At 35.8% G+C, this 27,851-nt stretch overlaps 4 protein-coding genes and 1 long non-coding RNA gene across 13 annotated transcripts in view; 2 read left to right on the forward strand and 3 right to left on the reverse strand.

The window, feature by feature from the left end:
- The window catches only part of LOC120780133 (protein 4.1 homolog), a 105,062-nt gene extending 97,032 nt beyond the window's left edge, over positions 1-8,030 (reverse strand). For 4 of the 8 annotated variants that reach the window (XM_040112419.1, XM_040112422.1, XM_040112420.1 and 1 more), the window contains exons 1-2: positions 7,969-8,030; positions 7,169-7,701 (exon numbers count right to left, since the gene is read on the reverse strand). The gene's annotated coding sequence lies outside the window, so the exon portion shown is untranslated. The remainder of the gene's footprint in view (positions 1-7,168; positions 7,702-7,968) is intronic. The other 4 variants (XM_040112417.1, XM_040112415.1, XM_040112414.1 and 1 more) reach the window with 4 other exon arrangements.
- Positions 8,031-12,671: 4,641 nt separating this feature from the next.
- On the reverse strand, positions 12,672-17,080 carry LOC120780132 (polyadenylate-binding protein-interacting protein 1). 2 transcript variants are annotated; one of them, XM_040112413.1, is made up of 3 exons: positions 16,953-17,080; positions 16,433-16,712; positions 12,672-15,415 (listed from the first exon to the last, which is right to left on the reverse strand). In XM_040112413.1, exon 3 carries the CDS (start codon positions 15,299-15,301, stop codon positions 13,778-13,780), a length of 1,524 nt encoding a protein of 507 aa, XP_039968347.1. In that variant the 5' UTR covers positions 15,302-15,415; positions 16,433-16,712; positions 16,953-17,080; the 3' UTR covers positions 12,672-13,777. The 2 variants fall into 2 exon arrangements, with proteins under 2 accessions (XP_039968347.1, XP_039968346.1); XM_040112412.1 differs by lacking the exon at positions 16,433-16,712.
- Positions 17,081-17,433: 353 nt separating this feature from the next.
- Positions 17,434-19,021, forward strand: LOC120780129 (proteasomal ubiquitin receptor ADRM1 homolog). The gene is made up of 5 exons (XM_040112410.1): positions 17,434-17,543; positions 17,603-17,814; positions 17,874-18,199; positions 18,259-18,434; positions 18,500-19,021. Exons 2-5 carry the CDS (start codon positions 17,623-17,625, stop codon positions 18,931-18,933), a joined length of 1,128 nt encoding a protein of 375 aa, XP_039968344.1. The 5' UTR covers positions 17,434-17,543; positions 17,603-17,622; the 3' UTR covers positions 18,934-19,021.
- A 167-nt stretch (positions 19,022-19,188) lies between these two features.
- LOC120780130 (anaphase-promoting complex subunit 5) lies at positions 19,189-21,671 on the reverse strand. The gene is made up of 3 exons (XM_040112411.1): positions 21,167-21,671; positions 20,676-21,106; positions 19,189-20,612 (listed from the first exon to the last, which is right to left on the reverse strand). Exons 1-3 carry the CDS (start codon positions 21,669-21,671, stop codon positions 19,269-19,271), a joined length of 2,280 nt encoding a protein of 759 aa, XP_039968345.1. The 3' UTR covers positions 19,189-19,268.
- Positions 21,672-22,406: 735 nt separating this feature from the next.
- On the forward strand, positions 22,407-24,024 carry LOC120780131. Its single transcript, XR_005705816.1, has 2 exons — positions 22,407-22,819; positions 23,738-24,024. It is a non-coding gene; the product is annotated as an uncharacterized LOC120780131 (long non-coding RNA).
- The last annotated feature ends 3,827 nt before the right edge of the window (positions 24,025-27,851 follow it).

The following is a 27,851-nucleotide window of genomic DNA, read 5'->3' on the forward strand; positions in this document are numbered from 1 at the left end:
TATGTACATATATGTTTACATTGTAATTGAAGCACAACAATAAACAAATGAATCTTACAGGTTGTGTCTGACCACTTCTTAAACAATGCATATGTTGATAAACCTAGGAGTGCTGTGAGTGCACCTCGATATCATGCCTATTTAAATAAGTTTACATAAACATGGCTACAGTATGTAGTTAGTATACATATGTATATAATATATGTAAACAAACAAATGCGATGGTTTTCTATGTCAAGGTTTTACACTTTGGTTACATAAGTACATACATACATACATATGTATTCTTATCTATGCACTTGAGTTAATTAGTATCTACATACAAGGGCCATATAACATGGACCATATCTACAAGTAACGAGTCGACTCTATATTTAGTATGTTTACATATATACATACATATATTACATACTTTTTATATTTTATGCTTTTCTATATATCTTGCGGAATGATATACACAAACATTTCGAATGTAAGAGCATCTAAAAAACTTGTTTATATTATACAGTAAATTGGAGAACCTTAGAATCACCTGCATACAGAGCATACAGCTGGTTGGTGGAAGGGACAGATTGATAAAACATATGACTGCAACATCCCATCCTACATCTACTGCAAGGCCTTTTGCAAAGTAATGGTATCCTGATAGTCATAAATTGCTTGATACACTCTTTTAGCGGATTCTCAGCTTGAAAGAAATTCTCCCCGAAAGACAAACTTTTATAATTCTAAGCTGTACTGACAACAATTGAGCTGTCTGAAGCCGACAAGCGGAAATCTTGGCCAATATGAGAGAAATTGTATCTCATCAGGACAATGCCAGGCCACAGTCAACGATAGTGACTCACCTGAAGTTTCAGGAACTTGGTTTGAAGGTTCATATGCTGCCACCTTATAGTTGGGAGCTGGCACCTGTTCCTACCTATGGTGAATCATTTTATTTTTATTTTTTTTTTTTTTATTTTTTATTTTTATTTTTTTATTTTTTTTTTATTTCTTTTTATTTTTTTTATTTTTTTATATTTTTTTATGTTTTTTTTTTATATTTTTATTTTTCTTTTATTATTTTAGGTTAAGCTAATTTGGTAGGCCAATAAGCCACGTATAGACTAGTTTGATCCTTTGCGATACCAGATGGAGTCCACTTGCTAAGTGCAAGAGAGTCATCGTTTACGATGCCTGCGCTTGACGCAAATTTTATCAGACTCTGCGGCCTCACTGGCGATACCTCCTCCAGTGTATCATACTGTAAGAACCCCAGAAGCTTACATCGCAGTGTTGCCAATGCGGGACAAGTGCACAAGATGCTCCATTGTTTCCCTAGTGCCCTGCTCTAGGTATTTCCTGCAATCTTCTCCAGCTGTCAGCCCCATCTTGCGGGCGTCTGGCCATCAGGCAGTCACCAGTTAGTAATCTCATCATGTTCCTAAAATCTCTTATATGGAGTGCCAATAGGAATTATGTGTACTTCCGATCTACTATTTTGCACATGACTTTTGCAGTTTTCCAGCAATGTTATTCACGTTAACCGTACATCATTCTTGGCAATCACGTCCACTATTGCCCTCGATGTCTTTGTGAACTGGCAGTAGAAGTGAAGTTGCTTACTTCTGGCAACACTTTCGATTGCTGCCCTGACGAATCATTTAATTGGCAAAAAATTCGTCTCAAAAGAAGCTTGTAATAATCGCCTTTTGCCTATAGAGGTGACGGTTTCTCTGAGTTTTTTTTTGCAGAATGAGCCGTGTCCACGATAGTCGGGCCTAAGTCACCAGAACAAGCGCTAATTTTTATCCGATCTGCCAACGCTACAACAACAACAACTTTCTCTGAAAATGGCGTTATTAAATTACCTTCAAAATGAAAATAGTAATTGACCTCCCAGTTTTAATTCAATCACTCCCACTCAGCTTGTGATAGGACCGATAAATTGAAGAAATTATGCTGGGATTTAGACTCTCAGAGACTATATTCCTTTTTCCAGACCCAGGTAAATGGTCTGTTGAAAAAATTCGTCTCAAGTGAAGAGATCAAGCCAATAATAAGCTCAAAAGACTTCAAAACTTCACACCTTGTTTAGTTATTAGGCCGACGACTTTTGAACCTTTTCTATAGGAATATTTTTTCACTGTGTATCGTTCCAGTTTAACCCTTAAATTCGGTAAGTTAGTTATTTTTACACACCCTTTTACCTGGACACATGTAGCTACTTGACGTTGGAAAACATTTTTATACCCTGAACCCTGAACAGGTCTTATTGAGTTTACCACCTAGTTTGTAACGCTCTGAAAAAAAACGTCGGAGACTCTATAAAATATATATAAAGTGATAAGCATGATGAGCTAAATCGCTTTAGCCTTGTCCGTCTGTCTGTCCGAACTAGTCCTTCAGTTTTTGATATTTCGGTTCGAAATTTTGTACACGTTCTTTTCTCATCAAGAATCTGCTCATTTGTTGGAACCGGTAATATCCTATCACTATAACATATAGCGACCATACAAACAGAAAGATTGGAATAAAGAGCTTGTATGGAAAACTTTTTCATTTGACAAGATATCTTCAAGAAATTTGGCAAGGATAATTGGCTAAGGCAATGGTAAAACCTCCGACGAGATTGTTCAGATCGGATCACTATGGCACATAGCGGCCATACAAACTGAACGAGTGGAATAAAGTGCTTATAATATTTTGTATTTTTGAAACTCCGGTTCAACCGAAGTTAAAGTTTTTTTGTTGTAATCCATAAACTCAATTACTTCGACTCACCATAATGCTACATGTGCATAGCTACTTGAGGAAGGAAGGCATTTTTTCATTCAGAATTTCTTAATTTGTAACATCATGCAACCTAATATTATTTTTCCATTGCTTAAGACCGTCATAGATAATAAAAAGGTTAATGTGCGCTTACAAAACCACATTAAAAACATAAAAGTTTTTAATTGTTTTAATACTATTTTTTAATTATACGATATACATACATATCTACAAACCAGTTATGTTTGAAAAGCCTAGTTTCAACAATTGCGGCGGCGAACTGTGCGAAAGCTGCGCTTTAATAACGGCTACATGTTGCCAAAGAATATAGGCGCTTGGATAAAGAGAACCGAAAACAAGTAAAGTCTAGCAGAGCAGCGCACGGCAATAAAGCGGAGATGATGTCAAAAAGCGAAAATAACAGCACAGCAAATTCGAATGTTTTGATCACGTCTACCTTTCGAGCGTTCTTCAACCACCGACAAGATACATTCAAGCAGTTGTACTTATATATATATGTACTTATGTGTGTGTGCAACTGTGTCTATTTATCAAATTAATAAATGGCAAGAGCGGTAAAGCAACAAAATTCAAGAGAGCGATTGAGCAAACGTGAGAGCGACAATAAGGTAATACACCAAACAAAACAGCGAAGGGAACAGGAAACAATAAGGCGCGAAACACGCACACACACATAAGCATGTTCCATGCTACCATTCAAATCACACACACACAAATGCACAAACATGTTCTTGCTACCATTCAAGTCAGCAAGCGGCTGTGTATGAAGGCAAAGCTTGATGACAAAAGTCAAAAAGCTGCCAACTTGTTTTCGCCGCCTCTCACACACAGACCTACTTAAAATACACATTGAAAATCAGCGGCAGCCACTTAGTCAGTCGTTTCTTCGTTGTGTTGCTTGATGCGCTGCTCTTGAGGCAGCGACGACTTCGACTTGTGTGTCGTGATAGCATTGTTTGGCATTGTTTTTGGATTTTGTTTTTGTTTTTCTTTCTGTTTGATATTCATTTATTGTTCATCGGAGTGTTTGGCGACTAGTTCTTTACGCGCTTATTATATACCGTCACTTATACCTACAGACTTAAATGTTTTTATATACACTGTATGTATGTAGATATACATATAAACCTAAATACATACGTACATACATACATATGTATAATTAATATATTGTTATTGTATTGTTGTGGAAAACTTTAACTTATTGCCGTTGCTATTAGAAACTACAAGTTTAGGCAACAACAATGTTGACAGCCAAACAGCGCGCCAAACAACAAGCTCTTCGCTCTAAAAGCAAATTACACATACAGGTACATATGTACATACATACATACATACATATTTACAGCAATCGCGCACGAATTTGATCCAGCAACCAGCAAATATTTAAGTATAATATATAGGGTAGTCGAAAAAGTCTTTTCGTATTTTGTCAATAGCTGTCCAATCCATTGTGCCATACCATTTAGTGTTGGAAAGGAGAGATTTTAAGCTTCATTTCGGAGATACAGCCTTGAGAACATGTGCGCTCGAGGCTAGCCAGGCTAAGTGTGCCGTCCTCAAACGCGTTTTTCTCGAAACTGTGTTTTCGAAGTCGGTTGGCCAGATTTCTCGAGACCTACTCAACCGATTTTCATGAAATTTTGCACAGATCTTTGAGATACAATTCTTAAAGACTTGGACTTCAATTTTTTTCGACAACAACTATTTGTAAAAAAAAACAATGTCGCGAAATTTTCACTGAAATATTCATTTTTTTGTAAAAATGTCTGCCAAAAATCCAAATTTCAGTATTTTTTTCCTTCGTCCAGGTTCTAAGTTAAGGTTTTAACTAAAACAAGTATGTTTCACTTTAGATGATCCATGTTCTAAGTTAAGGCTTTAACTAACACAAGTATTTTTTCACTTTAGATGATCCTGTAAGAAGTCGACCTACCAACGAGGGCGCATCTTTTTTCCGAGAGATCACCGGAAATGGCGTCGCAATGGCCGAGCTTAAAATTTTTTTTTTTCAAAAATTTCAGAATTTCTTTGTTAATAGTGTATGTTTGTAACAATAAAAAAGTTGTAATAAAATATTTAATTTTTTATATGAGAAAAAAATTGTTGAAAGAAAGACTGATTTTTACCCGAGGAAATCCATGTAACCCCTAATTACGCATTTGTCCGGTAACTGAAGGCCCGAAAACTTGCCGTTTTTCTGGAATTTAATTCTGAAAAACTCGTTTGTTTTTTGCCTTCTAACTGTTTATAACCCCTTAAGGTCTGTTTCTCTTTCTTTAAACTGTTTACAACGTGTGAGTAACTACTGTAACAAATAAAAACGTATTTATGGTTTAAAACAACAAAAGCCCTCTCGCACAAACGTCTGAGAGACATATACATACATATTTATGCCAACGCCGCGATTCACATGCATATGTACATACATATGTATGTATACTGATATGCCGCAAAAGTTTGTAGTCAAATCTAGCGACTTGCATATGTATGTGTAAAAAGTAGCATTAATTGTATTCACATACATACATATCCACATTTTATACACCTATATACATACATACATATATGCGATCACATTAGCTGCATTTGTGTGCGTAACTATGAAGTCATAGTGAGTTGTTGCCGTTCTTATAGTCACGCTTTCGTCGCTGCTTTTCTATGCTGTATATGTGCCTTCTAGTAGCCACCTACTAACCGACTAGCGGCGACGGTGGCGTTGGCGGGGTGGCAAACTCATGTGTTAGCGTGCCAGCGTAGGCGTAAGCGTTGCGCTCCAGCTAGTGACCACAACCCAAAAATTTCTGTGTTACTTACAGAAATACTGCCTCTATAGCAAAGTGGGGCGCTGGGCATTTTTGCTTCGCCGATCATAAAAATAAATATAAAATACATGTGTGTTTTTTTACAAAGCTGAATTTTTTTTAAAGCTGAAATGTGATGTGAAACTAAGGCAAGTAGTAAACGCTTTTTATATAGAAAAGCACAAATATTAAGGCCTAAAGTTCAGGCACTCACGAACATAAGTGTTAATACAATAATTTCAAAATAAGTAAAGACTTTAGCTACGACTGCAGCGAAGCTATAATACCCTTCATAGGTGCGTTTATTATAGCATAAATTCATTGGTCCGCTTGTATGGCAGCTATATGCTGAATAATTTGTTCGGAAATTGTGGAGATACTTTGAGCAAGAAGCTGTGACGAATTTGGTAAAGATAGCTTGCCAAATAAAAAAGGTTTCCATATAAGGACTTGAGATGCAGCGAGCAGTTTGTATGGCAGCTATATGATATAGTAGTCTGATCTGAACAATTTCGGAGATTATAGTGTAGTCTTCAAAAATAATCTGTGAAGAATTTGGTAAAGATAACTTGTCAAAAAAAAAAAGATTTCCATACCAACACTTGATTTGTATCGGCCCGTTTGTATGGCAGCTATATGCTATAGTGTTGCTATCTGAACAATTTTTTCGGAGTTTGTAGGGATTGCTAGGACAATAATCTGTGTCCAATATCGTGAAGTTATCTTGTCAAATAAAAAAGTTTTCCATGTAAGGACTTGAGATTGAGCGGGCAATTTGTATGGCAGCTATTTGATATAGTAGTCAGATTTCAACAATTTCTTCGGAGATTATAGTGTTGTCTCGGGCAATAATCTGTGTCAAATCTGGTGAAGTTATCTTGTCAAATAAAAAAGTTTTCCATATAAGGACTTGAGATTGAGCGGGCAGTTTGTATGGCAGCTATATGATATAGTAGTCTGATCTGAACAATTTCTTCGGAGATTATAGTGTTGTCTCGGGCAATAATCTGTGTCAAATCTCGTGAAGTTATCTTGTCAAATAAAAAAGTTTTCCATATAAGGACTTGAGATTGAGCGGGCAGTTTGTATGACAGCTATATGATATAGTAGACTGATCTCAATAATAGCTTCGGAGATTATAGTGTTGTCATAAACAATAATCGTTGAAGAATTTGGTAAAGGTCACTTGTCCGGCGCAATGGATGTGTGCAGAATTTCAGATCGATATCTCAAAGCCCTGGTAGTTACTTGAAGCATATATGGTATTTATACCTACATATGTATACTTTCCATAGCGATGTGACAAACTTTATGGCAAACTTAATACATATTTATAAACTGTGCAGGGTATAATAAGCCAAAGTTCAGTTACACAAAACTAAATAGCTGTAAAAACTAAGTAAGTTACTAACGGTACACCTTTTTAGTTACTATGGTACTTTTAATTTTCCTTTAAGTCAAAGCTGCCAGCACATTTTTCATTGCATTAGATATTTGTGTATGTACATATACATATACGTATATTATTATTTGTATGTATGTGTGCAATTTATTCTGCATTTATGCGTGCAATCCTTTGAACTTACCTATTTTTCTGTTGCTTGTCCTTTCGGCGTAGTAAACCAACACTAACGCACACACTCTTCTCACAAAGTGGCGGCCACAATAATAACAAAGCGGAATTTGATTCAAATTGTCTTTGGGGTAGCAGGATAAAGAGTTAGCGCTGTCTCTTATTCGTATTTCTTTACACCAGTCGTCGTCGTATACTGTTGCTCGTTGCAATGAAAATATGCAATGATACAATAGATTTTATTTGGACGCTTTACTTTTTTTCTCGCTTCGTTGGAATATATTAACTTTCGGTGCCCGCTTTTGGGCAACTAAACTGGCAACACGTTTGAATAAAATTAATTCGATTTAATATTGAAATATATATTCATACATATGTATATTGATTTCTCACAACAAATTTTGTTCTAATTTTTTTGCATGCAAAAATTTAGTAAAATCTGTGTTCCTTAAACGCTAGCAACGCGCACTTACTTCGCTTTTTTTCTACTTCCTCCGGCACGCTATTTTCACTAACAAAATCGGTTTTGTTTTTCTTTTTCAATTCCTAAAAGTGGTAATTACATACATACACACACAAGCATATGCACACAATAATTTAATTTTTTTTAAACAAATATAAATGAATTTTTATTATTTCCGCGGCAGCAACGAAAATCAAGTTAATATCAACACATACACAAGCACATATTTATATATCTAGTATATATATATATGTTCATATGTATGTATTGGCCGTGTACTAAAGAAAATTCATTCAGTTTTATTAATTTTTTTTTTGTAATTATTTTTGCGTAGCACCAAAGTATCTTACGGATAAGAATCTTCGAAACACAAATGAACGGCACGAACAAGAGACTCGAACTGATTTGTATTGACTCATGTTGACTTTGTGTTGGCTGCGATGCCATGGCAAATACACAAATATTTAGGTGGTTAAGGTGGTGGCGCAAACAGGCGCTCTTTCCGCTCAAAATTCTCTTGAAACGCCAGCCAGTTTGCCACATTGATGAAAATTTCGGATATTTAGTAACACAAGTAATTATATACCAGAAAAAAAGTAGTTAAAACTTGAAACGCCTCGACGGACATTGGCAAACTTTTAAAAATATAGGTGACGTGAAGAAGTCATATATAAATTACAGACATTCGACATGAAAAAGAAAAAATATATAAAAAACATATATTCAAAAATGGTTTTGAATTTAGAACGTTCGTTAAACGATATATGAAATAGTTTTTGAGTTGCGACCTTCCAAAATGTAGCCGCTCAGTTCAATCAGTCGCTCAGTCTATTAGTTTCTTTGTTCTTAAGATGTTGCAAGGATTTCACGGTTTCAAAAAAAAGTTTTTGATTGTCTCTTTTAACGTTATAAGATCTCTAGAATATTGTCCTAAATTCTGAAGCTGAGGCGTGTAATAGTTTTAAGATACAGCCTTGAAAAGTTGCGTGCACGAGTCAGCTTTAGATCTTATAAGAAGTTCTGCTGTAAACGCGGAGGCACCTTTTTCCGTAAGACTACCGAAAATGACGTTGTAATGTTCGATTTTGAATCTCTTACTTTGAAATTTTCAAAAAATCTATCTAAAATATGTATTTTTGAAATACTGAAAAGTTGGAAGAGAATATTTAAGTTCTTATTTTACAAAAAAAAAAATTTGAAAAGCCGGTAGTTGCTTAAGGAAACCCATGTGAGCCCTTAAACGCATTTTGCTGTAAACATAATTTTTCTGATTTGCTGGAGTGATTAATCGGCGGCAAATAAACCGATCGCTATTAATGTAGCGCCGTCTAGAAGCGCGTGAAACTTGAAAAATATTAAATTTTTTCTTGAAAAACTGTACATAATAATAATTAATTATTATATTTTTATGTAAATAATTTAATAATAAAAATTTCTTAAAACAAAGAGTTAGCCAATAACATAATGAACCTTTCGGATTGGAATTCTACTTCGCCATACATTTTACGTAATTAACAGTACTTTAAATGCAACGCTGTTGCTCACAATTGCACAACACTGTGTGAATTTTTGAAAACACCCAATTAGACTCTCTTTGGGTGTGATTTTACTTCGCTTTGTTTAGCACACCTCGGATACACTGAGCGCCAGTCGACGGCGTTAATAATTATACAAAAATATTCGATGGTACACTTTCTGATAGTTAACAAATGGTTGCGTCCAAAAACACCACTTTTGTTCTAATTTAGTCGGCTAAGTCTAATTGGAATTTCAACTTTTCTCTGCGTCCATTGAAAAATCCACTCAAACTGACTCTCACTAAACACAAACATGGCCAACTCATATCGTTTCTACTTGTTTGTGGCGGGTTACCAGATCGTACGACTGTTATGTTTCCATAACCCAAATTAGAAGAGGGGTTTGCAGCAACAACTAATTTTTTGTTGTCGTGTTTCGCCGATTATTTTAAATGCCTAAACTTTTTGATAAAGCTAATGGTGATGCCTAACTGGAAACGTTAGACCGTTATTAAACTAAGCATTTCGGGTTATTAGTCTGCGACAACCGGAAGCTTAATATCTACTACGGCTACCGGAAGTGATTTGATTGTCGATTTATTTCCGATGTTCCGGTAACAAACCTAGTATAATTTAACTGGGTATGTTTCCGGAACAATTTTTTTTGTCTATACTTATTTTCACTGAACAATTGGAAATATGAGAAAAGGAAAAATTCAGGCTAGACGTTCAAACTTTAGGTAATGGCCGGATATAGTAAGCCGTGTCCGAAACATGTCTGCATCCAGCTGCAGGTGTCAACAAAAAATTAAATTTGTGTATATATTTGTCTCCAACAAAAATGGCAGACAGTGTTTGTCTAAAGTTTGTTGCATCTGTCGGCGTATTATTCGACGAAGGAAAGACCATATAATGTCCTTAATTTTCACAACACCCGGTTCTACGCACTCGAATTGAACCGGATTTTATCCGGCCAAGGACTGTTATTTCGAAGATCTAATCCCGTTTAGGCCGATCGGATTCAACGGGAGATCTCAAGAGGCATCTGTAATGGTGCGGAGTGCAGTTTTTGACACGTCCACAGGTTTTTCATCTGCATTCCACATCCAGACAACCATATCGGTGCTGCGTAGTTTACGACCTTTTGTCCGATTGCCTTGAGTGTTGTCAACAATTCTTTGTTCTTTACCCATGTGCTGCTGGCTAGCGACTTGAGAATTTGTTGCGGCCCTGTACATTGGCACTACTTGCGCTCGTATGGGAAATGAAGGAGCAGAAGCTATCAAATGCAACATCTAAAATAGTAGGGTTGTTGACAGTCGGAATTTTAACGCCATCTACTAAGATATTAAGATCCACATACAGACTCCTTCGTCCAATTAGTAAATATGGTAGCTGCAGATTTAGTGGGGAGAGCGTCAAGCTCCTTGCAGAGGAGAAGTGATAAAGATCGGAGAGATAACTGTACATACATATACATTCGAACACATGACATCGATTCCATTGCCTGATCTAAGTATTGTACAGTCATCTGCATATGAGGTGATGAAAATTTCCGAAAGTGGTTGACGAGTTTCAAAATATAAAAGTTAAACAGTAACGGGTCGAGGACCATCCTGTTTAAATCTGCTTAACTTAGAGTTTTGTCCACGAAACAGTTTGGATGATTGTCGACCGCTCAGATACTTCATGTTTCACCTCTTCAGCTCTGGAGGAGTATGGATTGTTCGATATCCTCTGGTGGCGCTGTATGATTGAGTGTTCACGGCTCCTAACAAGTCGAAAGCTACCAGGACTATATTCTCACAGGGATTTAGACCACGAGCTATCTAGGCGTTTATGAAGCTAGGTGCTGTGGTAATGGTATGCACTTTACGGAAACCATGTTGATGGTCTGCTGGACTCAGTTAGTGACTGAACGTCGCGAGGAACAAGACCTCGAGTGTCCTCACTACTGGGGAAAGGAGAATTATGGGATGATAAGACCCCTTGTATGGCGCGTTTCCAGATTTAATGAGAGGGACCACTCTTCGACTTTCCACCCATTCGGTATTTGAAGAGTGGTCAGCGATGCGTTGGAGACCTTGGTAAGGTAACTTACACCTAGTTGTTTTAGCTTCAAATTACTATTTCCGCCTGGGCCGATGAATTTGAATGATTTAGCCTCGTTGATGACATTCGGAACCTCCACATCGGTGAAAATATGTGGCGCACAGTCTCTTAGCATTTTGCACGGCCGCCGGGTAACACGTCTTTTTGGCCCTGTCGGTTGAAGAGTGCAGTGTGAACTGCCAACAAAAAAAAGGCCGTAGAGGCAAGGCTATTGATTTGAATTTTTATCTTGTTTCTTGGGCCTTCCATTGGATGAAGTCGACGACAATATAGCTAATCCTTAGGATCCTAACAGGGATTAGGTAACCGTTACAACAACAGCTGCTTCGACGGGGCCGGACAAAAGGGAAAAAGGTATTGGATAAGTGGGGTTGGTAGGGCATGCAAAGAGGTGGTCAGTATCATGCGGAGACTCGTTGCATGCAGGACATACATTGGGTATGTCAGGGTCTATTCTGGATAAGTAGGAGTTTAACCTGCTACAATATCCAGAACGAAGTTGCCATTCAAGAATGCCATTCACTGGAAGGGAGTCGGTGAAGGTGTTGATGGCCCCACTGTGAATGGCGGTCAGTACCTGTCGGAAGAAGTTGCGTCCGAAGTCCGGTCGGCATAGTGTACGACGTCGTCGACGTAGTCAAGGAAAGACCTCTTGATGCTCCTAGGAGGCGGTTCCGCTCCAAGCAGGTGGCTGCAAGTGTGATTTCTACGAAAACATCCCAGCAGGAACTGCTCGGAGACGAGTTCATTATGCTCCTTAACTGGGAGCATAAGCGTCTCACTATGAAGGTGTTCGATGGGAGACATCAAGAGGCATCCCATCGTGGTCCGGAGTGCAGTATTTTGATAGGTCTGGAGTTTCCTCATCTGCGTACCACTGCATTCAGGCGACCATCGCGTAAGGTGTCGCACTCGTTTGCTAGAACAGCTACTTTGGCTGGGAACTTGAAATCCAAAACTTCAGGGTATTCGGTGCCACGATGTAACATAACCGCAAAAACAGTAAACAAAAAATAAACCTATAAATATTAAAAAGGAAAATACATGATATTTTTCTCATGCAATTTTTTTGTTGTTTTTTATTTTTTATTTTACAACTAATTTAATATTTTTTCACAATTTTCGTTTTTTAATTATTTTTTTATCGCTTTTATATTTTTTATAGAAATACATAGTCATTTTATAAACAAAATAAAATGAGAAAAACATTTTCGTATTTATTTATGTCGAAAAAAATTTTTCCGTTACAATTGCAGTCACGTTATAACATGCATAATTAAAATGCAAAATATAGATAACCAAGTGCGAGTACTCGTATGTCTCATCGAGTTAGAGATTGAACATACAAAACGGTAATAAATGGATAAAATTGCTTAATGTAATGTAAAAAAAAAATTAAGTCATATTTACGAAGGATGCCACGATTAAAAACGATCATAAAATATTTGTTGCCTAATCAGAACGGAAGCATGGAAGCCAATAACAAACAAAGACTGGACAAAATCAGATCTAACAAAGGAAAGGACATTCATTGAGGTTTGTTGATTTGTTTTTTTTTTTTTTGGTTTTCCCGTTTGAAAAGACTAATAAACGCTGAAATTACAGTTAGTATTGCGCCAACCATGCGTCAGACGACTGGAAATTTCGAGTTATAGTAAGTGCAGTTTCGTTTTCATTGTCCTTTTTCAAGAGAATTTAATATAATAAATTAAAATAAAACAGAAAAAAAACTTTTTACAATTTAGTCGTTCATAAAGAGAAAATTTCAATTTCAAAATTCGAATAATCTACAAACATATTTCCAGCTATAAAAAAATATATTTTTAATTTGATGTGGAGTGTAATGATTTCGACAATTTACTGTTACCTAATGCACTTGTAGGGAATTTACTTCCTAGAAGTGTTAAGTGTTTGAGGTTATGTCTAAAACAATAACAACTAAAATATTATGAGAATCAATGCATGCATACAAAAATCGCCAAAAAGAACACTAAACATATGCATTTAATATCACATCAAAGATCGCATTTGAATAACTTTGCAAAAAAGCATAGGTGATTCTCCACTATATACTCTATTATCTGTAGGCTTCAAATCAACTCGTTCATACCATTTTTGTTTTCTTTAATTCTAAATTAGTATTACATTTTGTTATAGTTTTATTAACGTTTTTGTTTTTGCTTTTGTTTTTTTTTTCATTAACATCACATGCGACAACTGTAATTTCAGCCTAAAAGTAAAGCACACCCCGAAAATATATATATTCGATCAAGCCCAGAAACTCACAGCATTAACTTTAGAGATAATATGCCTGGAAATTTGCTAGACACTTAATAATACATTGGCAGGGCACTATGCTCATATATGTATGTATGTATATGTATAACTGTGTACAAATTTTTGTTTTTTACTCGGTAAGAATGTGAAGAAACTTGTATATGGCGGAGTTGTTTTGTTGCGGTTTTGGAAAATATTCAAGTTGTTTCCGCCAACTACACATTACTAAATTACTGCACTGTATTGCTGTTACCTATGTACTAGCGTTATTTTGCTTGCAAAACTCTTTGTAAGCCTTTTCGGTCTCTTCATCCATTTCGGGATCAAGATCGATATCGAGATCGCCACCCTCGCCGTCTTCATCAGTGGAACCACTACCCGGCACAGCCGCTGCTCCATCAGACAAGAAGTCGGTCTCTTCCGCCGTCAATTCACGCCCATCTGGCCCATAGAATATAGGTTCGTCGCTCATGCGCAATGGTTCTGGTGCTTTTGACGCCGCTGCTGCTGCAGCTTCCACCTCGGCGGTTGGTGAATTCAGTTTGCGTCCCCAATTATTCTTTTGCAATGCTATTACATTAGCTGCTAACGGATATTTACCCTGTGATCGCTGATTGACAGCTTGTAAAATCTCGATAATTTCACGCATTTCATTTGGACAGTCTGCAGTCAAATCATAGCCGGCCAATTTCAGTGTTAAACAAATGCAACGTATATTGTCGGAAGACTCCTTCGATAGTAGCTGTTTAAGTGAGTACACTATATTTTCGGCTATTAGGTGTATGCGTGTGTCGTCACCGCGCAACTGCATATATAATTCAGCGAGGAAGAGAGCCGTTTCACGCACTTTTTGTTGCTGATTTGTCTTCATATATTGCATAACCTCTTGCTGGTGATAGTCCAGCTTGCATTTGAGCAAGGTGTGAAAAAGTGAGTCTTTCTTTAAGTTGAGCATGTGCAAAAGATTGTAGAGCTTAGCGCCCATGTAACGGAAGTTGGGATTCTGTATGGATTCATTGAAGATATCTTCCATTGCATTCGACAGTACATATTGGTTATTCTCCATACCCTCAAATATGGTAAGAAACCTTGTAGCAGTTGTGTCAAATTGTCCGGGATTTTGGTTTAGACATTGAATCACGGTTCTCAAGTAGTCAAGTGCAATTGTTTCTACATCTGAGCTGGTGGTACCATTGCCAGCATTTGAATTTGTAGCGCCCGAATGATTGTGACGTTGGTAGCGTCCTTGTCCACCGTGATGTTGATTATGATGCTTATTATGCCTAGGATGTTGATGTGACTGATTTTGGCTATAATAATTATTGGCAGTATTCTTGTTCCCACTACTACCGGAGGCGTTGCCGATTTTTAAGCGTTCCTGTACGGACGCCGTCAATGAGGTGATTTGGTGACCGTATTGCTGTTGATTATGATTGTGATGATTATTTTGTTGATAACCATTGGAGTAACGTTGTGGACGCGTCGATTGTTGATGGTATTGTTGATAGGTTTGCTGATTGTACTGTTGCTGATGTCGTTCTAAACGCTCCTGAGCGCCAGCTGCAGAATTACTACCGCTACCACCGAAACGTGGCACAAATTCTTTAGCATATGGTGATAGCTTGGATGGCGATACCGTGCGTGCATACGCGTTCGCGTTATTTGCATTTAATGACGAAGCGCCGTGTGTAGGCGTATTTGTTGCGGACTTAGGCTTCCGTAAGGGTGTATAATCCTCATCTTCAGTAAATGGGGCACGACCCGGTGTTATATCCATAATGTCTTGTTGCGTTGAAGCTTTTGTTATTAGTTGTATCGGTTTTATGTTTTTCGTTTCGTTTTGGCAGAAGTATATAACTTAGGGTTTGGGATTCGATTCGTTGTAAAAATTCTAAAAGAGCATATAAAAAGAGTATATGTTAATCAATTTTCTTTAATTAACTTGATAAAATATACATTTTCGAAACAATGCAACTGGAAAACGAATACGATATTTTTGTTTAATATTCATAATTAGCACATCAACTATCAACACTACTCTACCGGAGGTATATATCATGCCAATGCTATAGAATTCAAGAGAATATAGTGGAACACTTATTTCCACAGTTGTGCAGTAACTCAATGTAATAATTACAACAGTTTTATTATAAAAATTTGTACAAAATCCTTATACGCGAAATATTAGATGATGTCTTATTTACACCGACTTTAGTGGCCGCAACTAAATGCGAAATAAAAGATTCAAATTTTAGTAGATTTAACATATTATTATTATTTAACACGACTCATGATTCAGAGTTTGTAACTTAAAAAACAAAATGGTTTAGTAAGAAACCTACCCCAACACGCTGACGGGAATAGTTCAACAAATTTAAAAGTTGGATGTTTCCAACGGCAGAGCATACTCTACTTGCGCATAGGCACATATATAAAAAATGTCTTTTAATTGTAAAAATCTCCACCAAAAGAAACGAAAAAAGTATACGTTGTACATATTTTTTTTTTATAAAATGCCATCTTATCGGTAAGCATCATCATAAATGTATAGATTTTATTGCAGAGGTACAAAAGCTGTTCAACTGCTTTCAAATTCCATCAATAGAACGGAAAAGCGAAAATCGAAAAGGATTCTTTTAAATTCACACCCTTAAAAATTTTAATGAAGAAAGCGGACTTTTAGCTTATCATGAATTATCCAGTATTGACTCCTTTTCTCTTGGACACATTCAGCAATTTAAAATAAGAAACACGTTTTGCAATCACAGGCTAAATTTTTTTAATACGGGTCGTCTTTCTGCACTTCCATATAATTTGTAGTGTAGATGTATATGTGTTTCTACATGTTTTTCGACTTTAATATCTTTACAAGAAGATTTTGCCGCTAAACAAAAATTATATGCCGTACCTGAAAACTCCTATTCATATAACTTTCGAAAATGTTATTTAACTTCCTCCAATTCTGTATTTTATTGCAGTATTGTACTCATGGCTGTTCGTTAACTTTTCTTTCTGCTTTAAATGATGGTCAATAGACACGCTGGCGGTCAGACGGGTGAACTCGTTTTCTGTTTTCGACTTCGTTTTTCTTAACTTTTTAATCTATCATGTTGCTTTACATTTTTCACCTTTCTTTATGCCTTGTGTACAGCTTTCGTTGTCAAATTTAACACATCACACATGACAAACTTGGAAATATCAAAAATTTTCATTAATCCCAACACTAAATCAATTCCATTTATAAAAGTAAATATATAGAAAATGTAAAATACTACCAAACCCTCCACAAGCTTTTCTTTTTGAGTTTTCTATACTTTCAATTTCCTTTTCACCGTTTTGTCTCAATCCACGTTTGTCGTTTTATAGCGTGTAAAAATTAAATAGAGATCTAAAATGAATTTTATCAGAACCTTAATAATTTTACTTACCGTATTTTTCACAATTTACCCTCTGAAATGTTTTAGTTTTCCTTTAAATTATGCAAAGAAATGTCAAATGTTTAATGTTGCAACGCACTATTCATTTAATTATCCACGATTGTTCGCAAGGAAAAACAGAAATCTGACAAAACTTTGCTTCTTCTTCTTTATTTGCTTTTAGAGCACAGTCGATTTCCTTCTCTATATTGAATTTATCTAAGTCACAGTAGTTAACAAAATAAATATATAAATTAGTAAGTTAATTTTTTTTAAATTAAATTATTTTAAAAAAACAAAAGTTAATGATTTGTAATATTCGATTACAACTTGGGGAAATAATAGCTCTTTATCTGAAATGGGGAATCGTGCTCACAGCCACAGAAATAAGAGAATTTTACAATTCTGATTGTTGGGGAACTGCTTTGCCGTCTTTTAATGGTAAAATCAGAGAACGTATTATAATTTACGTTCTCTGGTAAAATTCAACTTTGTTTTTGACACTTGAATCTGACATTAAAAGTTGCTCGTCATTCGTAAGGCATAGAAAATCTGAACGAAACTCAAGTGAAAATTATTTCAATTGGATAACTATTTGTACAGGTAGCTATATAAACAAAATTAAACATATTTGCGCTTCTTATATCAGTACAAATTCTCAGTTTTCAACGTAAAGAAAAAAATGTTTGGTCGTCAGAGTGGTATTGGTGGTGGTAACACCAGCAGCAGCTCCAATTTGGTGGAGTTTCGGGCAGGTCGGATGAATATGATAGGCAAAATGGTGCATCCAGATGCTCGCAAAGGCCTAGTGTATTTAACACAGAGTGAAGATGGTCTTATGCACTTTTGCTGGAAAGATCGCACCACTGGCAAGGTAAATGGAAACAAATACATAGGTGTACCTATTGCTAAACGTTTTTCGTATGTATGTAGGTGGAGGACGATTTAATTGTTTTTCCTGACGATTTTGAATTCAAACGTGTTGAACAATGCAAAACGGGACGAGTATATGTGTTGAAATTTAAGTCGTCTTCACGTAGAATGTTTTTCTGGATGCAAGAACCAAAAATCGAAAAAGATGATGAGTTATGTCGCCGGGTAAATGAATTGATGAACAACCCACCTTCACAACAACGTAACAATAGTGATAATGGCGATCTACAGTACATGTTGAACAACATGTCACAACAGCAATTAATGCAACTCTTCGGCGGAGTTGGTCAAATGGGCGGATTAACGTCCTTATTGGGTTCAATGAAGTAATATAATTATAATATAAGTGTTAGGTGTCAATAATACTAATGTTTATATATTTTAGTCGTTCTGAAAATAGTTCTCGTACACCTGCACGCAGCGGCAGCAGTAATACTGCAAGTAATTTGCTAACACCAGAATCAAACACGGCACCTAAAACACCATCCGCACCCAAAGGAAAGGGTAGTAATAGAAGTTCCGCAGGAGCCACTACCACCAATGTCAATACGAACTTATCATGTAAGTTTTAACCCTTATTAGAAAATAAGTTATTTTTATTTAAACACTCTACACTTTTTATACAGCTACCGCCAGCCGTACCCTGAGTGTTGATTTATCTACTGCTATACAAGGTTCGGAGGCCATTAATCAAATAATATCAGATCCAGAACGTGCAAAAACTTTATCAGTACACCTACCTGAAAGCGAAGATGCCGATGAAAATAAAAAACAACAGATTAAAGACACTATTGCTTCACCGCAATTCCAACAAGCGCTTTCTTTGTTCTCAAATGCCCTTCAATCGGCACAGCTCGGCCCTGTAGTCTCACAATTTGAACTAACACCGGAAGCTGTTGCAGCTGCATATGCCGGAAATTTGGAGGATTTCGTTAAGGCTTTAGAAAAGTCACTACCAGCTGGCGCTACCATGGATACTACCAATGCCAAAGAATCCGATAAAGACAAGGAGCCATTAAAGAAGAATGAAAGCGAAGAAAATAAAACCGATAAAAAATAATAGTTACACCTAAACATGTGTCCGATCATATAATCATTAAAAATATAAATATATGATTTTACATTAAAAATATATACGCAATTATTTACATTTATGCATTAATTCATTTCGGAAATTGTGCACGTTGCGGCTTGTAAAACTTACAGTGACTTCTCAACACTTTCGCATGAAAATTAATTACAAAAATAATTAATTTATATCACATTTCGAACACGAATACACTTTTTAACTTTTACATAAAAAGGTGTTTTTTATTCGAAAAATTTATTTTCAGTTCTGCTTCAACAAAAATGTATGCACTAAATCTAATTATAATTAAAATTAATTTTCGATAACTAGAAAGCCATTCCAAGGTATTCCCTTGCAATGGGATACTCTGAATAATAGTGTTTGAATTTGCAAGCATATTTGTTTCGCTCATCCAGCTGATTAAGTTCGTGATATGTTTTTGCTAAGTAAACAAAAATGTCCAAAACTTTAGCATGCGCTTCTAATTTTTTAAAACATTCAATAGCTCTCTCCAAAATGGAAATTCCATTTTGTAAATTAACTCGTTTCCGCGCCTCGCTTTCGCTGGCTGCCACCATACAGCACACGAATATGAAATCCATTTTTGCTCGATCGTAAATACCACCATTCTCATAAATTTTCTCCATACAATTTTTAGCCGCTTGAAAAGCCTTTTGTGGCATTTTCATTTTAAGCAGCGCCTGCGCTAAAACCATATCTATAACAGCTTGTTCGTACTCCATGTAGGCAGATGTGGCCAATACAGAAGCTTGAATGAGAAATTCCGCCGTTTCGGATGATACGGTGTCTTCACCAATCGTCGTGTATGCTTGTAGGACCAAAACACGAACCTGCGTCAGAACATCCAAGTTCGCACTCTGTAGCAATTTGCAAATAATACGGCGGGCCGTATTGAAATATCCCTTCGCAATATACACGGCGGCACGTTGTAGATTTCCCGCATTCTTATCCAGCAAATACAATTGACTACAAGCTTTGAGCGCTTCCTGCCAACGGCAGCGATAAATACATTGCTGAATGACGATGTGATATTCGCTGATCATCCAATTTTTAGCGTTTGGATGACGTGGAAAACGACTGCGTGCATGACTTTGTACGACTGCGCTCATTTGATGTTCCCCCTGCACATTCAACCACAATGAGAGACTAGCGAGTACTTTACTAACACTCTCGGAATTACCAATATCACCAAACGCCCAGGTTTTTTTCAGTTGCAGCAGTAATTGTGCATATAGCGAAGAGATTTCATGACGCCCATAAAGACACCAAAGTGCAGATCTTAAAGCTAAAGAGTCGGAAGCGTGTTCTAGTATTGAATTCTTATTATTGAGTTCATCGCTCTTCAACAGCAATTCAAAGAGGTCGAGTGGTAAATAACCGCACTGTGCGCCAAATTTTACAACATATTGAATAGCCAATGACAATGATTGCACCAGGCCAGGGTCTTGAATATCCGGCAAGCTCTTTTCAAAGGGGTCTATTTTGTTGCTGTTCAGTAGACAATACCAAGAATTTGCTAAATCCAGGCAACGTTTATCGCCACATTCTTGTGCTAGCATAATGCATTCCTTAAGTGCGTTCAATGCTTCGCGACGATGGTCAAAACACGCATGCAGCACAGCCAAGTTCACACTGAAATACTGGAAACCCTGCAAAAAAATTTAATAAAATAAAAATTTACAATTTTATTACACTTATTATTCACACCATACTTTTTGTTCATATTGTGTGGCTGTCTGCATGGGACTGCGATCAAATGCGCGATGGAGTGCATCCATTGCTCCATAGAAATCTCGCAGTCTTAATTGATTCATGTAGCCCAGAAAGTAGGCTTGCGAGTTTAGCGGATTATCCTGAATTATTTCATTTATTTTCGTTTGTAGTTCTATTGGAGGCAAAGCGCGCAGTTCGTTATTTTCTAACAATTTGCATTGCTGTGCAACAAAGAGATCGGCTTGTTTCGGTGACCATTTACTATGAGGATTTCGATCTTGGTGTACCGTTTCAGTATCTAAGGCCGATTCTTCTAATGTGTTACCAGGATCATCAGATCCACGTCCAGCAGCACGCGGAAACAAATTATCCTGTGCGCTAGTTAGAGCACCACCAACTCTACGTGGACCAATTGCGAGTGTGCGTACTCCTGTAAAAATAAATATATAATATTATTTACAAAATACGACATGTATAATATAGCACCTACCTTTTTCATAATATAAACAAATATTCTTATATAAAGCCATAATTTCTGGAAATGACATACGCTCCAGTATAACACAAACACGTCGAATATACAGTCCAACAATACTAAACTGACTGACGCCTAATTCCTCAGATAAAAGATTGTCCCAATTTTGACGCTCAGCAAAATCACAAAGTGTTTCAATACCAAGCGTAAAAATATTGGACATGGCTTTTTCAAAACTTTCCAAGTGGAGTGCATTAATTTTATACCGTGGAGATGTGAGTAATTGATACAAATCGTTGTATGTCATATCGGGATATTGTATCAATTTTAATAGTAGCATGCAAAAATTTCTTCGTGCCTGTAAAGGATAAGCGACACCTGCGTCGGTGGCGGCATTCTTAACTTTTAAGTACTGCTGCACAAGTATTAAAACCGCAACTTTATGTGGTGGTGGTGTTTCGATTCGTGTAGTATATGTGGGGTTACGTGGATCCAACGCTTCCAGCTCTTCGTAGTGCATTTTGAAGCTTTTCACAAAAATTTCTAATGCAGTTGTTCTCCAATTAAAACCCGGTTTACGTTATTTACGTTATCAAAACAAACTAAATAAATTAATACTGCCACTGTTTTCATTAGATTCATGAATTCTTTCGACATTTGAAATGGTAATGCAGTGCACTGTGTAATGTTTACTCTTCGGCTCCACTTAGAATTTTTCGTACTACTAGTACTTATGTAATAGATTTAATATTCATTTAACGATGAGTGCTTATTCCCAATGTATGAGTATTATTTTAAATAAAAAATAAATTTAATTCAATACATATATTAATGCACAATTTGCTCTAAAGCTTATTTAGCTTAGTAATTATAATATTTCGGGTAGAATGCCAACTAATTTTATAAAGAAAATAATTTATTATCACTTTATTTTATGTTAACTTGGTCCTAGAAGCTCTGGGTATGTCGACCTTATAGGGAATCGCATTTAATAGCTCTGGTGAGTATATGTAACAATCTAATTAATGTCTCATTTTACTACAAAATCCACCAAGTCAAACAAACGAATCATGATTTTGAATACTATATTTGATAATAAAAATAAACCCATGAAAATCGTAAATTAGAACAAAATTGCTGAAAAAAACTCAAACTAATTTTGTTAAAAAGCTAAAATTGTATACTTAACAAAGTAGTTAAGCTTTCACGAATTTTGCAAATATTTAATTAATGGAAAATAACACATCCCTTTTAATATTTCTTATTTCCTTTTTGGTTTGGTCATTTGCCAGTTCCCTATTCATTTTCCAGTTTGTTCACAACACATCGGCGTTTATTATATTTTATTTGCGCTCGCTTTTGCTTACAATTCGCACAATTGATGGCCGCAAAAGCTTTTGGCTCGGCGCAATTTGTTTTTAATCGTTGCTTGTCATTGACGCAAATTCCGGCGGCAGAATTGGTGCGGCATATCATGTACACGGCAATCTGAACAGTATTTTTATATAATAACAACAACAAGTGGTGTGTTTATATGCAAAAGTATGAATGTATGCATATTGTTTATGTGCGCTTTGCGCAGTGCTCTTATCAAAAACAAATGACGAAGCGAGAGTATATAGAAACCGGAGTACTTGTAGAAAAACAACAAAAATTCAATTGTGCGGGGTATAGTTGTGTATCTACATATTTGATAATGTGTTGTATGTTTTGTGTTGCACTTCGCTTTTTTCCGTTTGCATCGCGAATTATTTATGCATATATATGTGTGTAAATATATGTATATGCAACTACTAGACGCATGTCAACATCAACAAAACGAAAAAGAGAGGAGTCATTTATAAAGAGAGAGAGAGCTTATATATGTACATATGTGTGTACATGTAACGTACATATATGTATATAATACTGATTTGTATTGCTTATAGAAATGGTTGTTCAAAAGCGAAAACACCAATAAAATAACCGAAGTGCAAGGCCTGAAAAAGCTATTTATGAATGTTCATTGCAAGTTGGCGCAGAAAGTATATTATATATTTACAAATATAAATATGTATATATAGATTTATAACTTAAAAAAATACTTGTACATGTTTCATTTTCTTGAATATACATATGTATGTATGTATGCTTTAGAAACGAAAATGAAATTAATAGGAAACAAGCAATAAAGTAACGCGAAAACGGCAAAAGTGAAAAGCCGAGTTAGGAAAAAAATCAACCCGCTCGTCTTCCTGCATGCCCACCTGCCAACCAAACACCCCCATGCCCTTTATGCTTGCTTATATGTATGTGTGTACATTTGTTCGTTTGTCGCACCGCTGATCGCTCGGCTCTCGTCCCCATCCAAAGTTTAGGTAGCCGGCCCGGCGACCTCTGCTGCGTATCATAACGTTGTATCGTTGTTTGTTAGTGTGGAGCCCACAAGTCAAAAAACAAACAACTGGGCGAAGACGGGGAGCGAAAGCGTCGTTGCTGTCGCAGCTGCTGTCACTGCCGTTGCTCTGCTACCAGTGGGAATAAACGAGAAATTGCGTTTTATCGCTTGTGCTGATGAAATGTGTTTGTTTTTCGGAAATTTTGCAGCATTTAAAACTTATCAAAAACGGAGTTACAACAAATTTAGTTAAAATATGAAATGTTATGAGTAAAAGTTCTGATATTTTTTAAATCAAAAATCATAAATTAAATGTGAAATGTACCTGCTATTGATGAAAATAAGTATATTGAGAAAATGTCGCGCGTCTTTACTGTAGTTTATGTATTTCTTGTTATGAAAAAAACTTCGTGTTATGAAAATATGGCTTATTAACATTATCTGAACGTTTTGGAAAACAAATATCAACATAATAAAACAAATGCAGTACAAATTTCGTATGAACAAATGATTATCTTATCGACAAATACTAGTTACCTATTCAACTTGAAACCAATGGAAGTTTAACAAACAATATTGTTAAAAGTGAAACAACAAATAAATTCAACAAATTCGAAAAAATCGACAACAATTAACAAAGTAATTGGCTTATTATTAACTCCAATTGGAATTGTACCTCAATTACAGGAACAATCGATAAGGTAAGTTGTGCTGAAAGTGACTAAAAATATTATGTATGTATGTATGTATGTAATCACAATAAAGCGTATGTACATACTACGTAAAGATTATTTAATTTCATGGGCACATTAACCGAAAAAACTGTAAACAAAATAAATACATACATATGTATGTATGTATGTACATATGTTCAAGCGCTGCTGAAAGCAAGTTAATAATTTCTTGAAAAGGTGACCGTGAAAAGTTGAATCGTTGAAGTGCATACCTACTAACAAATGTATGTATGTATGTGCACATGTCCGTCCTACAAACAATATGCCTTTTTGTGCATATATATGTACATACTTATGTACATACATAAGTATTCCTACAAAATCCTGCTCAGACATATGTACATATGTGTTTATATGTATGTAAGTATGTGCGTACGTATTTACTGTAAAGGAAATTAAACATTTTAAAATGCTTCAATGTTTACTGATATTTTAAATATACATACATATTAACTTATTGTATTACAGTTTCGTAGACCAGTTGATTTTTATAAAGAAACTTATAAACCGCTGTTGTAAAAAAGTACGTGACTATAGCCCCAAGAAATATCTTAAATTATAGAACAAAAAAGTATGGAGTGTCGGATTATGTATGTACATATATGTATACATATGTTGATATGTAGATTGAGTACTTAGCCGAAACTGGACAGCACACCTTAAAACTGTTTTTGACACTGGCTGTCACTACAAATATAAAAACCGTAAGCATCCTGGGTAAAAAATTTTTTGTTGAAATATAAAATTTTTGGAGTTACAAAACTTAAAATTTTGTCGAAATACTCCATACATGCATATGTACATTTATTTTACAAAGGGAACCCTATCGAGTTAAGTGTGTTGTTGTTGTTGGACGTTCCGGTTACTTAGACCCGACTGTCGTGAGAACGTTGAATGGGTCTAGATACAATTTTTTCCCCTATTTTTTATTATGGGTCCGTTCCGGTTCTATATACTGTAGATGTTACCAGAATATGAAATGTTAAATTAACTAAAAATCAGCCAAACTTCCTGAGATAAGGAGTCAGTCCCGTGCGAGACACTTCAAGATCCAAAAGTAGGATTTGTGTTATCTTCCCGACATGTTTTCGTGGGAAATCCCAAAGGATGATTCGTGTTTTCCTTTTAATATTCCAACAATACATATTTGAGAGCTCAACTCTAACTTATACAAACGATAACGGCCTAAAGCTTTGTACAGCCCGGTATTTGTTGGACAACATTTGCACCATTAATAGAAAAATACCTAAAGCTTGGCCGATAGAAGTTGTAAGGGCCAATTTTATTATGCGATAATATTCATACATACATATATACTTACATACATATGTACGTATTTATGTATAATAATGCCAACTATTTTGGAAATGAACGAACATAGGTATACTTTGTTATTATTGCGTTATTTTTCTTATTTACCATGAAAATAAGAGAGTACCATTAATATTCACATTCACATGTAGTTATCTCTTTCAAACAGCTGACGTGACATCGATATGTGTATATTATTTTTTGCTCTGTTCTTATGTTTGTCCTTTGAGCCGTTGAGCTTCTCTGAGAGCAAATACTCATGCTGTGATGGGTATGGAATGGCGCAAACCATGATAGTTTGGGGAAGGTTACGTTTCTTTTATATTGACGTTGAAAATCTTTCCATATACAAATACATACGTACATTTGTACATACATATGACTATGTCTGTATTTACATACATACATATGTAGGCATCTACGTACCTTCCTTTAAACTGAACACACCCTTGGTTAAGCTTGTAAGCGTTGTCCTTCCATAACGTCCCTTTTAGCGAGAGCTAAACTTTCTCCTTTGATAAATTTTCTTTTACTTGTACTCTTTATAGTCAGATTATCGACAATTTTTTAATACAATTTATATACATACATATGTATATATGTATATACATATGTATGTATATGTATATGTATGTACATATTTGTCTGTTCAACTTTCTATTCACTTTTATTAACGTCTGTACTCCAAATTCGATTCTGTTGTCAAAAGGGGGTATATAACCAATTACAATGTGTAATAAGCGGGATCACAAAACGGCGCAATGGCACTTACTATGTACATACATACATATGTATGTACATTGCAAATAATTTATATACATACATATGTACATATGCATACGTATTGCATTTACGGTTATTGAAATACCGTCATATAAGTACATATTTTGGTATACCAACAATTATACTTGGAGTTCAGACTCTTCTTCTGGAACTGTATTGAAATTTTAAATAAAATAACCATTGGCAATGTTCAGCTAAAATGTATTTTTAAATAAAATGTAAATATGTAAATAATTCGAGTTCTTCGAAGTCGTATTTATGTAAGTACATACTTACATATTTGTATGCATATGTACATATGTATACAGTAAATAGATACTGTGAACGTAAAATTTGTCGGATTAATATCCAATACCTTTTAAAGCGGGTTTGACAATTTTTTAATAAGTCACAATTTTTAATATTTTGTTCAGACAAAAGAATAAAAATAAAGTATTTACAGTCGAAACCTCAAAATTAAGCGTAAACTGAAATTAATAAATGCAGAAAATAACAAGTAAGGAACAGTTAAGTTCGGGTGGAATCAAACATTCCATTCTGTTGCAATTTGCAAAAAATTAAAGTCGGCGATATGATATAAGTATGTACATACTTTCAGGTGTTGGAAAAACTTTATATTGATCAAGTAAGAGGGGCAAATTAAGTTCGGGTGCAACCGAAAATTTTAAGTCTTGCAACTTGCAAGGATCAAAGTCAGGGAAATACCTTAAGATATAAAACGTTAACCTGAGGATCGGAGCCATGCAATTTTATATACAAGGTGCGTTCCAAAGTAAACAGGACTTAAAAAAAAACAGAACAAATGGAATGGCAAAATCAATGTATTTTATTCGAAATAGTCTCCTTCTGCTTCAGTACAGCTTTTTGCCCGGTCCAAAAGCATGTCGAACGAGTGTTTTAGCTCGTTGGCCGGTATTGCCGCCAGTATGCCGGTGTAAGCCTTTTGAATGGCCTCTACGTCTGCATAACGCTTTCCTTTCATGGGCAAATGCATTTTTCCGAAAAGGAAGAAGTCGCACGGTGACATATCAGGTGAATACGGGCAGTGGTTAATGGTTAAAATGTGATTTTCGGTCAAATAATCGTCCTTCGAATGTTGGATTCTGAGCAATTTTTGGTCGTCAGTCAATTTGTGAGGAACAAACCGTTTTGTAAGCCCAAATGTTCGGTCAAAATGCGATAAATCGATGTTTTGGAGATGTTCAATTCCATTTCCAATGATGATTTCGACTGATTTTTGATGAATTCACGTACAGTTTCGATGGAATTTGATTTGCCCACATGTTCGAGTGGCCTCATGTTGATCGTCGTTTATGTCCTCACGACCACTTTGAAAACGTTGAAACCACTCAGCTACGGGATAGGAAATCATCGCCATAAACTTGTTTCATCAATTGAAACGTTTCGGTAAAAGTTGTACCAGTTTTAAAACAAAATTTAATGTTGGCTCTTTGTTCGAAGCTCATTTTCGCATCAATAACACAAACATACTGAC

This window comes from Bactrocera tryoni, unplaced genomic scaffold (genome assembly GCF_016617805.1).
Source record: "Bactrocera tryoni isolate S06 unplaced genomic scaffold, CSIRO_BtryS06_freeze2 scaffold_176, whole genome shotgun sequence".
NCBI classification, from domain to species: domain Eukaryota; kingdom Metazoa; phylum Arthropoda; class Insecta; order Diptera; family Tephritidae; genus Bactrocera; species Bactrocera tryoni.

What these genes read in the sequence shown, in the direction of transcription:
- LOC120780132 (XM_040112412.1), bottom strand. Translation starts at nt 15,301, where the DNA reads ATGGATATAACACCGGGTCGTGCCCCATTTACTGAAGATGAGGATTAT.
- LOC120780129 (XM_040112410.1), top strand. Translation starts at nt 17,623, where the DNA reads ATGTTTGGTCGTCAGAGTGGTATTGGTGGTGGTAACACCAGCAGCAGC. An exon ending in TCCTTATTGGGTTCAATGAA is followed by an intron (nt 18,200 to 18,258) that starts GTAATATAATTA and finishes TATATATTTTAG; the next exon opens with TCGTTCTGAAAATAGTTCTC. An exon ending in TGTCAATACGAACTTATCAT is followed by an intron (nt 18,435 to 18,499) that starts GTAAGTTTTAAC and finishes CTTTTTATACAG; the next exon opens with CTACCGCCAGCCGTACCCTG.
- LOC120780130 (XM_040112411.1), bottom strand. Translation starts at nt 21,671, where the DNA reads ATGCACTACGAAGAGCTGGAAGCGTTGGATCCACGTAACCCCACATAT. An exon ending in TTGTTTATATTATGAAAAAG is followed by an intron (nt 21,107 to 21,166) that starts GTAGGTGCTATA and finishes TTATTTTTACAG; the next exon opens with GAGTACGCACACTCGCAATT. An exon ending in CCACACAATATGAACAAAAA is followed by an intron (nt 20,613 to 20,675) that starts GTATGGTGTGAA and finishes ATTTTTTTGCAG; the next exon opens with GGTTTCCAGTATTTCAGTGT.